At 45.4% G+C, this 12,441-nt stretch overlaps 1 protein-coding gene across 1 annotated transcript; it reads right to left on the bottom strand.

The window, feature by feature from the left end:
• Nucleotides 1–2,539: 2,539 nt before the first annotated feature.
• On the bottom strand, nt 2,540–11,426 carry meox2a (mesenchyme homeobox 2a). The gene is made up of 3 exons (XM_008287363.1): nt 10,469–11,426; nt 6,158–6,330; nt 2,540–3,516 (listed from the first exon to the last, which is right to left on the bottom strand). Exons 1-3 carry the CDS (start codon nt 11,022–11,024, stop codon nt 3,298–3,300), a joined length of 948 nt encoding a protein of 315 aa, XP_008285585.1. The 5' UTR covers nt 11,025–11,426; the 3' UTR covers nt 2,540–3,297.
• Nucleotides 11,427–12,441: the final 1,015 nt, after the last annotated feature.

Raw genomic sequence — 12,441 nt, 5'->3', positions numbered from 1 at the left:
GCTCAACTGCCTTGTTTTGGTTTTGTTTCAACTTAAAGTAGGTCAGTTACGAAATGCAGAAGCCCTGCAGCTGATGAGCAAACTTCTCACATGCAGGACAGCAGGGAGCGCGTCGGTGTAAGGCGGCCGCAGGGTCCCGTTACCGACCGCTCACTCATTAATCCGCCGTTTATAAGAGCTGCAGAGTTCACCTTTGGTCACGCTGCTGACACTTGGAGCTCTCGCGTTCCGTGTCACTTGATCTCGCGAGATTTTGCGATAACACGCAGCCTGGTGTTTACATGTTTTGGAGCCTGCTGGTCAAACTCCAGCCACACACACACTGGCCCTGGCATGTGTGTTAGTTATGGCTTTAATGGCTTTATTGTGTGTGTGAAAAAAGAAATTAGATGTGAAATATTCACCAGAGTTTTTAGAGGGCAGGAAGGTCGCGTTAAATAGAAATTAAATTTTGAAACCTGCTTGTTAATTGATTCATGAATTGACTTTATCTTTGAACTGCTGATTGTGGTATTTAGCAGGTGTAACGTTATGTAAGAAGACTGATACCACTCACAGGTATTCATCAAATGTAAGGCCGCATCTGGCAATAGCTTAGCTTAGCTTAGCATAAAATATAACATATTACTGACCTTCTGCAGCAAAAAGTACACATGACATTTTTTTTTTGTTTGTTTTGTTTTTGCAGTTGTTTCATATCTCTTTGTGGTCAATATAAGTATGTAGACAGCGGGAACGGCAGCATTTCATCGGTTTTAGGAGCGAAACGCCCCGTTTAGAACAACCACGTGTCAAACCAACACGCTGAAATGAACCGTCTTTGCTGTATTTTGAGCTGTGGGGACGTGTGAAAGTTTGTTTAAATTGTTGAAAAGCAGCACAAAATGGGACCTTTAAGTTCCTTTAAACACAATAGATGAACTCTAGCTGTTGAGAGGGCGCTCACATGACGTCCCTGTCAACTTCCCTGCTCTCTATTTCTTATATTTATATGTACATTTTTCTGTACAGTATGTGTGTATCTCTATGTGTAAAGCTGCTGACAACAATGTGAATTTCTCCACTGTGAGATAAATAAAGGCATATCTTATCTTATCTCTCACATGACGCTTTATCGCTTAGCGGCTACTTGTACAACCAGTCAAACCAGATTACATTCATGCTAACATGTCTCGGTAACCATCGTGGCCAGCCGCTGCAGATAAAGCCTCAGTAGATATGAGGCGTTTCTACACCACTCTGGGTACCCAGTACTCTGGGTCAAGGATGGTCGACGCCTGATACAGGAGGCTAAACCCAACCCAGGTTCAAATTCTGCTCAATCTTATCTGGTTAGTTATGGTTTTAGTTTACTGCTGGTCTGTGTGCGGTTACCCATCACTGATGATATAACATGATGACTGCAGAGGGAGGGCAGGACGTAAACTCTGAAGTAAGCAGAAAAGTGGAGCCGGTGTTACTCAGAGGACAAAGTGTGGATTAGCTGTGGTCATCTCATATCACACGGACGTTGTGCTTCAGGTGTTATTTCAGAGGGAACCAAACGAAGATGAAATGCATCCACTAAATGTATTAGTTTACCTGATTTGTCATCTGATTTGTAATCTTTGGGTTCAAGTCGCATCTCTACGGGTTCGTTACCAGCAGACCTCGACCCGATACCTGCTGCTCGTCTTAGTTACAGCTTCAAATATGATCCAGCATGATGCACATTTGTTCTGCGCCTCCATCAGATCACTCACCCAACTGTCCTTTACAACCAGAGGAGAACTAAAATGATCGTCTTATGATCACGGTGCTCTTGTATAGCTAAGAGACAACAGCTTTGTTTTTTATTGTTTACAGTTACGGCCTGTTGGTGAAGAGCTTTAAAGCAGTTCAGCTTCAGTCTCAGAAATAATTTTGATGCTTTTAGTGAATTTTTGCTTATTTTTGTTTTAACCACAGCCGCCAGAGATGATGTAAGAAAAAGACAGCAGTGTGGAGGGAACACATTTGGAGGTGAGCGCGCTGTGACACATGCTTTAGTGCGTTTAAAGTTCATCATAACTGGGCTGATAATGTCCACATGTTAGATTTTCAGGCCTCGTGGAAAAGGTGAGCGTCCTCCATACTCGTGAATCCTCTGCAGCGAGTCTGTTGCAATGCAAAGCGGGATCATGTTCATGCTGCGGGTCGCTTTAGTGGAAAAGGGGAAAAAACTAAAAGCCTCAGATGGCGTGCGAGGTGCCTCTTTGAGAAATTAGAATGCACAATCACAACGTGGTGAAAGACGAGATCAAGTCATGAAATTATTTTCAACTGGATTTTGTAACAGAATCTGATCCTTTGCGGGTTCTCCTGAGTTTTGGCAGGAGCCTCCGACCCTGCCCCCAGGCAAAGGTGCATTTAGCATGCACCAGCTTTCTACACTCGCTGCGCTGTTTAATTTATTTCAGCTTCACTTCGTGGAACCCGCATTCATCACCCTGGATATATATATATATATATATGGATGGAAGGATGGCTGCAGAGACGAAAAAAAGTCGTTCATACGAAATTCCATTTACCACTGGTTAAGTTTTATTCAATTTGCAAGTGTCCCTGAAAAGGTTTAATAAAGCACTTATTTCAGGTTTCAGATTTGTTTGCAAAATGTCATCTCCAGGCGGAAAAGTGTCAGCTACAGAGCTGTCAGTGTGTATTAGTGCGTGAGCTGAATAGTCTGGGTATAGAGTCATCGTTAAGGTAAGACAATACTGACAGTTATGTACAGATCATTTATATTAGCGAGGCAAATTTGATTTCCTGGCACTTGATTTGATCAATAACTCAGTTACATCGTAGTTTACACGTTTGTACAGTAGAAACCGATGGAGGTGCAGACTGTGTGTTGAACAGTGCAAATCCAAGCCGAAGCCTCAGAACACGCAACATGGAATGTTAACAACAGTTTTACTAAATAGGATTTCCAAAACGCATTGTAAGATTCAGTAACTTGCTCTAACCAAGACACGGTTCAATATTTATAACAGTCTTCTCTTTTTTTTTTGGCATCTATGAAGGAAATTTGTAACCAATGGCTCTTTGACATATTTCACCATCTTCTTTTATGTGCTCAGTTCTTCAAAATTTACATTTTGCCTACACAAAGAATTAATTTTCTAACATACATCATTCCTCTGTACATTTGTACACTTATTTAGCATCGTTGTATGACGATGGCGAATCAGCAAACAGCAGTCCTTCTAAGGACGGTCCTGAGGCAGAGGCAGGGCCTAAACTCATGAGGGAGGCGGGGACGGATGTGTGTGTGCATCATAAGTGAGCGTGCTCGGAGCTCTGGTCGCTGTCGTGACTGTCCTCATTGGCTAAGGAGTCCGTCGAGTGGTGGAGCGCTGCGATGCCAGAGAACTCTGACGGCAGCAACGTCCCCTTTTTCACATTCACCAGTTCTTTCTCTCGAGCCGCTGCCCCCTGCTGGCCGCCTTTTACTCTTTTCCACTTCATCCGTCTGTTTTGGAACCACACCTTCACCTACGGGGTTAAGTAGACAGAAAGTGTCAAATTCAGAGCTCTTTAGGGGAGAGCAAGGAGTCACACAAACAATCAAGAAGCAGTTAGGAAGCCCCACCGCCTGACAGCAACGTTCTCTTAACGTTTGGCAGCTACTCCTACAGCAGCAATTAGTGTGTGCACTGTTCCATCTGCCACTTGGCGTCTACCTGTTTTTCCCTGACTCAACAGCCTCGGCCGTATTTACGTCTCTCAGATTGATGATTAAGCTGTTGCTTAAAACGGTTTACACGTCAAGTAGCAGCAGAGGCTCCCTGAGTGTCGACACATGCGCCTGAAGTGTGTGTGTGTCGGGGGGGCAGGGGGGCAGGGGGGGCAGGAGAGTGGTCGCCCCCGTCAGGCAGGGTGGGGTGGGTTTATTTTTGGGGAGTGTCATTCCGAGGGGACCGAGCAGTCACATGGCCAGGAAGTGAGTTGACAGCACAAACGTTTATCTTGAGCGTCAGGGCCGTGCGCTGAGCCCAGTATCACCTCAGATTCTTTACAGGCCTCAGGGCCTTTTCTGAGAGAACCGCGGCGAAGCAGCGCTTATTTATGGCTCTAATATCAACCCAGACACGTTGTTCTCAGGGATCGTGGACACACACTAGTCAGACTGTACCTGCACTGCTTTGCATTCCACCTACAGAGACGCTCAGTCAACACCGAAGACTCCTGACCTCAGTGTGAAGAAGGTTAACAGAAGTGCTGATCTAGACGTTCCACACGGCTCGTTTAAACTAACGGGCCTCTTTTTTTTACAACTTGAAATCAACTAAGCAGACGACTGATGATGCATAAAGGAACAGAACTAGCACTGGATTTGTTTAATTTGATTTTTAGGTCAAAAAATGTTGACATTCAAGTTAAAAATGCGCTAAATTTGTTTGAAAAGTGACATTTTAACAACCATATTTCAATGTGTTAAAATAGCTGCATCTAACTTAAAGGAAACGGTGCTTTTTTAACCAAACTTAGTCTGATTTTAAACCAAACACGCAAAACCTGAGGCTCCACTGCTGCCATCTTTGAAAACAGTCCAGTTTTCACAGCCTACATAAGACGTAGAACATCCATCAGATTTCTCCAAACAGCTCGCGCAGCATAAATCGAGCGCCGCGGCCAACTGATTGCGCTGCCAATATTTACCTCACTATCTCCTCCTGCTGTATATTTTCCCAGACAAAGCTGAGGTCACACACGTCGTGTGCAGCACGAGCTGAAGAGATTTCATGCACATTTTATGCCGCTTAAAGCCACAGAAAGATTAATTGCAACAGTCTGGGAGAGGAGGGCCGAGAGAGAGTTAGGGTGGCAGACTGAGCGCTTGGTGGCCCCGTGGAGCTGAAAGGAGTTCTTCACAGATTTTTATTTTATTTATTTTTTTGGTGATGTGATGCAGAATGATACTCGAATACATTTTCATCTCACAGATCACAGGTTGTTTTCAGACTGAGGAAGCTAAATGTCCAGATTTACAACCCACATTACTTTAAAAAATCCCTTAAAACACGCCTGCAGACATTTTTATTCAGGGGAAAAGGCGGATTTTTTTTCCTAATAGACATTTTTATCTTAAGATCCTGAAGCGAGGCCTTGAGTATTTTTATATCCATACGTTATGATGTTTTTACTGAACAGAAGCAGCCAACAATTTAAGGAACTTTTTGGAGACTTCCACAAACTGAACATTATTCAGTTAGTTTTAAATCAACACCTCAATTATAATCGAGGTTGTTTATTCATGTCATTTTTATATCTCATTCCTTTTTTTTGTAATACTTTCTTGTGGCAGACATTTTTTATTTGTGATAGAAGGGAAAGTAGGTAAAGCCTTTTACTGGTGGCTCTGCCCCAGTGAGCTGTGCCATTGAACCACTATAAAAAGCAGCAGCCTGGTACTAAATGGACCTGAGCCACCGCTGATGTTATTACTTACACCTGCTTTTTGAAGGTCCACTGGAGTTATTATTCTCCTTGATGTTGACTCACCAGCTCTACTTTTGGATGCACTCGGCTTGTGTCGTCATTCTATTTATTTCTTTAATTTAGCGTGTTGTACTTAAAGGTTGACCAACATGTGCATCTTCTGGATCCTACATTTGAAACTCCAGCGTTTTCTTTACATTTAATCACGTTGCAGAATATCCCTGGCAAGGTGTCAACTAAGCGTGAGTTACAGCTTCCAAACGGGTGTCAGAGAACAACAGGCTGGACGCCGTTTCCTTCCCCCAACCATTTGTCTCCTGTTATTTATTTCGTGCGCCTGCATTTTACAGCAAGCGGCCCACGCTCGGAGACCAATTTGTGCTTGCAGGGGTAGTGGGAGAGAGGAAGTGACTTGCTAGACAGCACTTCCTTCAACCCGTCTCCCCCAGCTTGACTGTGGGCCGCCTGAAAGAATAGACAGGAACATCTGGAATATGATAGTCCCTTCTCACAGCCACATCTGGAGCACAATAGCCCTCGCACCGAAGTTACAAAAACACAGTAGCGAGCCGAAAAGCCTCCTTGTAGTCCCGAGGCCGCCTCTGTTTTCACAACATGGCATTAATGTGCTAATGGGGGGGTTCAGAAATGTCTGGACCCAGGGGGAAAGGAGCAGCGGCGGGCAGCAACGTACTTGTCTCTCAGTGAGGTCGAGGTTGACGGCGATCTCGTAGCGCCTTAGCCTGGTTAGGTAGTTGTGGTGGGCGAACTCGGCCTCCAGCTCTCGGATTTGCTCCTTGGTGAACGCCGTCCTCTCCTTCCTGGGCTTGCTGCTCACATCTGACTTGTAATTCCCGTCCTGGGACTCTGAAACCAAACACCACACAGGTTTCTGTTGCACTCAGGGCAGATTTATATGCAAGAAAAATAAAAAATAAAGCAAATGTTATGTGGCAGGTGCAAGACAGCGGGGGGAAGAAAAGAGGCAAAGTAAGAGAAACAATGAGAGCTGTCAGTCACACTTTATTGTTCAGTCATTGTTTATGAATACTTTAAGTGGCTGGAAGGACTCATGTGCGGTAACACATGTGTGTCTGACTGCGGCAGCTGTGCTATTACAATAGGCTGGCTCTTATGCTGCCAACATGGATTTAATTTGTCTTAGTCTTGAAGAAATCTGTTGCTACAACCTCATTTTTTAAATGTGGAACAAAACAATCAGCCAAAGTGCCACTATTTGGAAACTTTTTTATTTTTTTTTTTTCCAGCACTCTATCTTTTGATTCTCCTTCTCTCTGCAACTCTCACTAAAACATTTATAAATATCCTGCATCCTAAAATTGATGTTCATTAAAAAACTTCAACCACGTTATTCTTACAAAAAAATGTGTGAGCACCAGATGCAGGGCAGGTATTTGGGGCAGATGAAGCCGTCCCCTTGGAGAAATAAAAATCCCCTGCCTGTGTCATCCCCACTGCAGTTCACCACCCCGGAAAAATACTTTTTGTTTTGGTCTTTCCAGACTTTCCGAGGAAAACACATACAGTTCATTTGCCCTCCGAAATTTTCCTATTGTGAGCAGCCCTTTTGTGGTTTCTCTGTTGGACACGCTTCAGTTGCACGTTGCACTTGAAGGCAGCAGCGATTGCATGCTAATTCATCTGCGGTCCTGTTCTGCAGCGTGTGTTAATCCAGCAGGCCTGCACCAAGCCAAACTGTAAATAGTCCTCCAGCCCCGAGCCAGACTCGCAAACGGTGCAAAGCGTGAAGCCACGTAAGAGGAGAAAGTGTCTCTTAAAGTACCATTTTCTCCCCTCAGGGAACCCCTGCTGGTTCTGCTTTTGTGTCATAAAGTGAATCTTCCTTCTAATTAAGTGTGTATTTTTCCAGAGCGAAATAACTCCCCGGAGAGTCCAAAGAGGAGAAGATGAGGGCTGGACTCCAACTGCTCCACAAAAGTTCTATTTGTACGGTTTTGTAAGGCGCCGATTTAGAGACGGAGACAAACAAAACAGATGTAAAACTCGCAAGAATTCCCACATGAATTTTACGAAATGAAACAAATCATTGCTTGACCCGCAGCTTGTGTCCGGCTCCCCCTCCACCTCTTGACCTTGCCTTTCCCTCCCTGTAATTTCCAGGCCCGGCGCTCACAAACAGTGTGTGGCTGATTGAAGCGGGCCTTCAGACGTACTCACCCGCTCGCTCTGGTAAACACAGACATTGTGTAAAGAGAAATAAAAGTGTAACACCGCCAGCTGCTTCAGACGAGAGTTAAAATGAGTGGCAGGCTTTTATGACACAGCCACTGCACCACAGCAATTAGGTCCCCGCCGTAACTTTCATCTCTCCACAAAAAAGGAGGAATAATACGAGACCAGACAGGGCACGTCGCTTCGGCTTCCCAAATGAACTTAGCGCAGCGCAGGAGGGAGCCTCTCGAAAATTAAAGCAGGAATGGACGGTTAAAATTATGATCTGCTGATTTTTTTATTTCATGGGCTGGAAATGTGAGTGTTGGTTGTTTTCCCTTTAGTGAAAGTTGTGATTTTTTTTTTTCTCCTCTCCTTCCTCGCGCACACACGAGAATGAAAAGCAACAACAATGTTTTTCTAAAGCTTTCTCAAGGAAGGCGTTCGGCACCTCGCTCCTCCTTTTTTACAACAACAAAATAAGACTTCAAGCACCTTTTATTGTTCCAGAAAATCCAGTAACTTCTTCAAGAACAACCACTCCCTTGACTGTGACCCAGAAACTGAGCAGAGACGCTCTCCCCTCGCTTGCCCACGAAGAAAAAAAAAAAAAAGCAAAAGCGAGCAGGTTACCCAGAAACCAGACACCCTGACTCATCTCATTAGCCCACCCGGCGACCTTCCCCGAGGAAACAATCACAACTGGGTATTAGACACAGAAAGCTGAGATGCTTCACATGTGAGCAAAAGCTTGCATGGAAATGGGCTTTCGGTTATTATTTCTGTATCTAAATTCGGGTTTCGCTCGAGTTTCTGGCCCAGATGGTGAAACCCAATCAGAGCTCTATCTCGTGCAACAGGCGGCGGTCTGATATTTAGACAGCTGATTGAGTCAGCAACCTAGTTAGCCCCGATAATCAGCGTGATTGGTGTTAGCGAGGGGAGAATGCACGGCACATGTAATGAGTCCTATTGTTAGAGGGGAAGTGGGATTTGGAGGCAGAGGCTCGCTTTCCCAACGATTTGACAAAAGAGAAAAGGAAATAGGAGGCAGTGTTTTAAATTAGCGGATTAAATATGCAGCTTTTTTTTTTTGTTTTAAAATGTGGCTAACTGGACACAAACTAAACAATAAAACAGAAAATTAGGCTTCGTCAGGTTACATCGTTTTGATATATTTCACACTGCGGGAATCTTTAGCTGTCACATCTGGTGTTTCTGTTAAATCGATGTGGAGCATAAATCATGCCCAGTGATGTGTGTTCGTTAGCGCCAGTCAGAAGTTCATCCGATTATATTTTTGCTAAGCTGAGCAGCAGCAGCAGCCTGTCAGGGGGAAGAGAAGCTGTCTGAGGCGACGACCAGCATCCTGAGCAAAAAACTAATCACACGTTGGAACATCACCGGGATCACAACGAGGCGTTTAAAGGGTGCCGGATCGGTGGTGGAGGCCCGCAATCCTCAAATGGACAGAGAGAGAGAGAGCGGCGAGCCACGCTTTCCCTGGAAAACTCGAACCAATATCACTTTCCCAGCGAGAGCCCTGGCGACCCGAGCCCGGCAGTTTGTCACGCTGTGATTGATTGTTGTGGTGACTGCAGGTTGGAAATGCTCGGCAGGTCAGCGGAGAGGCGTTATCTATCTGAGCACTGTCCCAAAAGACGGGTTTGTTTAGAAATGTGTGAAGAAGTTAGTTTGTAGGATTGTCGGTGGTTTAGAGGTTTTTTTGCAGACTGTCAGACTGTGTGCTGATTTAAGGACAATAAAAAGTTTACACACACACATGGTTGATTTAATGAGATTTTTTGGGGTGATTTTTAGAGATTAAGGTCAGAACACCTGCAGCTGCTTTAAGCTGTTGAACTTTTACTGTTTACTGATCTCAGGAGCCTCAGAGCTCAGTGCTTCAGAATATAAATACTCTCTAAGTTGTTTAAGTTGGGCTTAGAGCGACAAGCAGAGTTTCCTTTAATATGAACAGGATTTATAAATTAAATGAAATAAGAACCTTATAATATGGATATATTTCACAGTGATTAAATAAATCTATTTTGCAACCCGCTACCAATTATTGCCTTTAAAAATTGCCCTAATATTAAATGTGACACCCTGAATAATTCTCTTTCCCAGTTTCCCAGTCCAGCCCAGTAAATCTGACTGCGATGTGTTTAAGGTCCAGGATTTAGACGAGAAGAAAGCCCGAGCAGCCGAGTCCGTCGGGGTGTTTAGTGTGGCGCGAGGCGCCGGTGCAGCCTTTTACAATCCATGACATTAATTCTTTACTATGCGCCTCATTCTCTGCCCTCTGAAGAGTGTCGCAACAAACCAGATGTGATTTTTAAACAAAACATGGCAGCAGTCAGATGTGCCCACACAGTTCTGATGTGGCCTTTGCTCCACGCTTCGGGCCGAGTGCTGCCTGCAGCCGTGCTGCGTGTCAGCCGACACCTACAAACTGCTTTTCAGACAGTTTTTTGTTTTTCTATCAGAGCTGCAGAATTCTCAACAGTCGTGCTGTTGAATGATTTAGAGTGACACGTACAGATGCTCGTGTTATTCTTGAGCTCTGCCTGGAATTTCTTGGAATGCTGATATTTATGTGATGATGTTTATCTAACAAAAGACTGAACAAAGACACGTTAGAAACGTTTCCAAAGATTTTTACATTAAGTCTTTGGTTGTGCAACGTGTCCAACAAACAGCCTGCTCTTTCACAATATCTCGAGGAAAACAATTTGAGAAATAAAACCTCTGCGTTCAGAATTTTTCATCTTCCTCTTCCTTATAAAACTTCTCTCCCAGCTCCTCTTACCTGAACTGTCACTTTTCCTCTTGCCGTTTCTCTTCTCGGCCTCAGCAGGTGACAGCGTCTGTCTGCCAAAGTCTGCAGGCACGCAGGAGGCCCCAGTAGGGGTGCTGCTGCCGCCCAGACTGGGGGTGCTGGCACACATACTGGGCCCACCGGGGTGGCTCAGGTCAGGAGGTGTGGGCCCATTGTCGTGGGATGAGTGGGAGTGCGGGTGGCAGAGGCTGTGGCGCGTACCGCTGCCAGGTGACGGCATCTGTGGGATATGCCAAGATGCGTGGTGCTGAGGTGGATGGTGATGCTGCTGGGAAGGCAGGTGGCCGCGGTGGGGGTGGTGGTGGTGCTGCCCGGGAAACAGGCTGTCGTCGCCCGGGTAGCTGGAGATGATGCAGGGCGAGGGCGAGGACGTGGAGGAGGAGGACGAGGAGGAGGCCAGGTCGGGGTAGGAGACGTGGTCCGAGCGTCCGTGGAGCGTCAGAGGAGACTGGGTGAAGGCGGGATGCAGGGCCTGCGCCGGGGCGTGGGGGCTCCGCAGGCAGCCGAACAGCGTGTGATCCATCATGTGCAAACACACACGGCCCTCCAGCGAAGGTGAGAAGGGCAAGTGAAAGGGGGTAAAGTTACTAAATCAACCGAAAAGAAAACAAAAAAGATCACAAGCGCATATCCAAGATGCTTCTTTTTTCTTTTTTTTTCCTCCTCGACTATCCCAAAAACTTTTTTTTTTCCCTTCAGTTAGAAAAATTCAAATAGTCAGAGCAGAAAGCAAAATGAGTTTTGAAACGGGTGTCCTGTGGTAATCCGGAGCATGCGGCCAGTTGCCAGGCTGTACAGGATAAACAGTTAGCCCAGGACAAGCTGCAGCAGAGCCTCTCAGATGTCAGGAGGAAAAGGGGACTGGAGCTCGAAGGCTGGGAGCAGAAGGAGGTTCCTAGGAACTGCAGAACGAGGGGAGCCGGCGGAGGGGATGTTATAAATAGGGTGTAACGTGAGAGGGAGGCTGGGTCATAGACTGCATACGCGCTACTGACCACATACATATGATCACCCTCCAAAAAGCACAGCACAATAAATCTGTACTATTAAAATGGCTGAGCCTCAGGAAAGAAGGCAATTTATTTTGGACTTGGATCTGACCTCCGGTGGCCATCTTTTTTTCCCCCTGCAAGAAAACAACCTTAATGGTGGATGGGTGGGGCTGGGGGGTGGAGGGGGAGAGGGAGGTCGTATGAGGGGAAGTGGGGTCGTGGGGAGGGGGTGGAGGTGTCAGGGGTTAACTCAGCATGTCACTGCGTCTTCGTCAGCTTTGACCCCTTTAGATACTGTTAGTGTTGCGGAGGCCAGGCCGGGATGCTTGTTGCTTCGCTCGCTGCTGCTGCTGCTGCTGTGACTCTAATTCATCCGAAATACGAAACGTTTTATTGCAAAACAACAATTCAAAAGTGAAAATGTGCACGTTTATTGCAGGTTAACGTGTTTGTCATCCAGCTGAGTTACCTGCTGCTTTAGAAAAAAACGTAACCACAGTTCATAACCACTCGTTTTGCGAGGGAGTTTTTTTGCAAATGTGTTTATCTCACTTTTAAATGAAACACATCATCAAGCCGATCAGCTCAGCAGCACAGATTTTGACTTGACACGAGGTCATGAAGTCGAGAGAACTGCTTTGATTTCAAGTCACTTAACAAATTTAGTCACTTTTAAATAACCCAAATTTTTAAAAAAAGAACTGTTTAGATGCCAACGCAGTGATTTTATATCTATTTTTTGTATTTAAATCAAGTCCAACAATACATATCATGATTTAAAATCATCAGGACGTTTACTAGCAGGGCGTAGGGTTCAGAGTGACGAGAAGGAAAGTCCTGAAAGTTACACGAGATGCAATACTTCAGCCACCTACATGCTTCTGAATACGTGAAACACTCGTATCGCGCACTGTCAGCGCTCACATCAGCGCTCACATCGACGTATCGCTA

The sequence above is a fragment of the Stegastes partitus genome, unplaced genomic scaffold (assembly GCF_000690725.1).
Source record: "Stegastes partitus isolate 25-593 unplaced genomic scaffold, Stegastes_partitus-1.0.2 Scaffold497, whole genome shotgun sequence".
In the NCBI taxonomy this organism is placed as follows: Eukaryota; Metazoa; Chordata; class Actinopteri; family Pomacentridae; genus Stegastes; species Stegastes partitus.
This window is presented reverse-complemented; position numbering and strand designations above follow the sequence as displayed.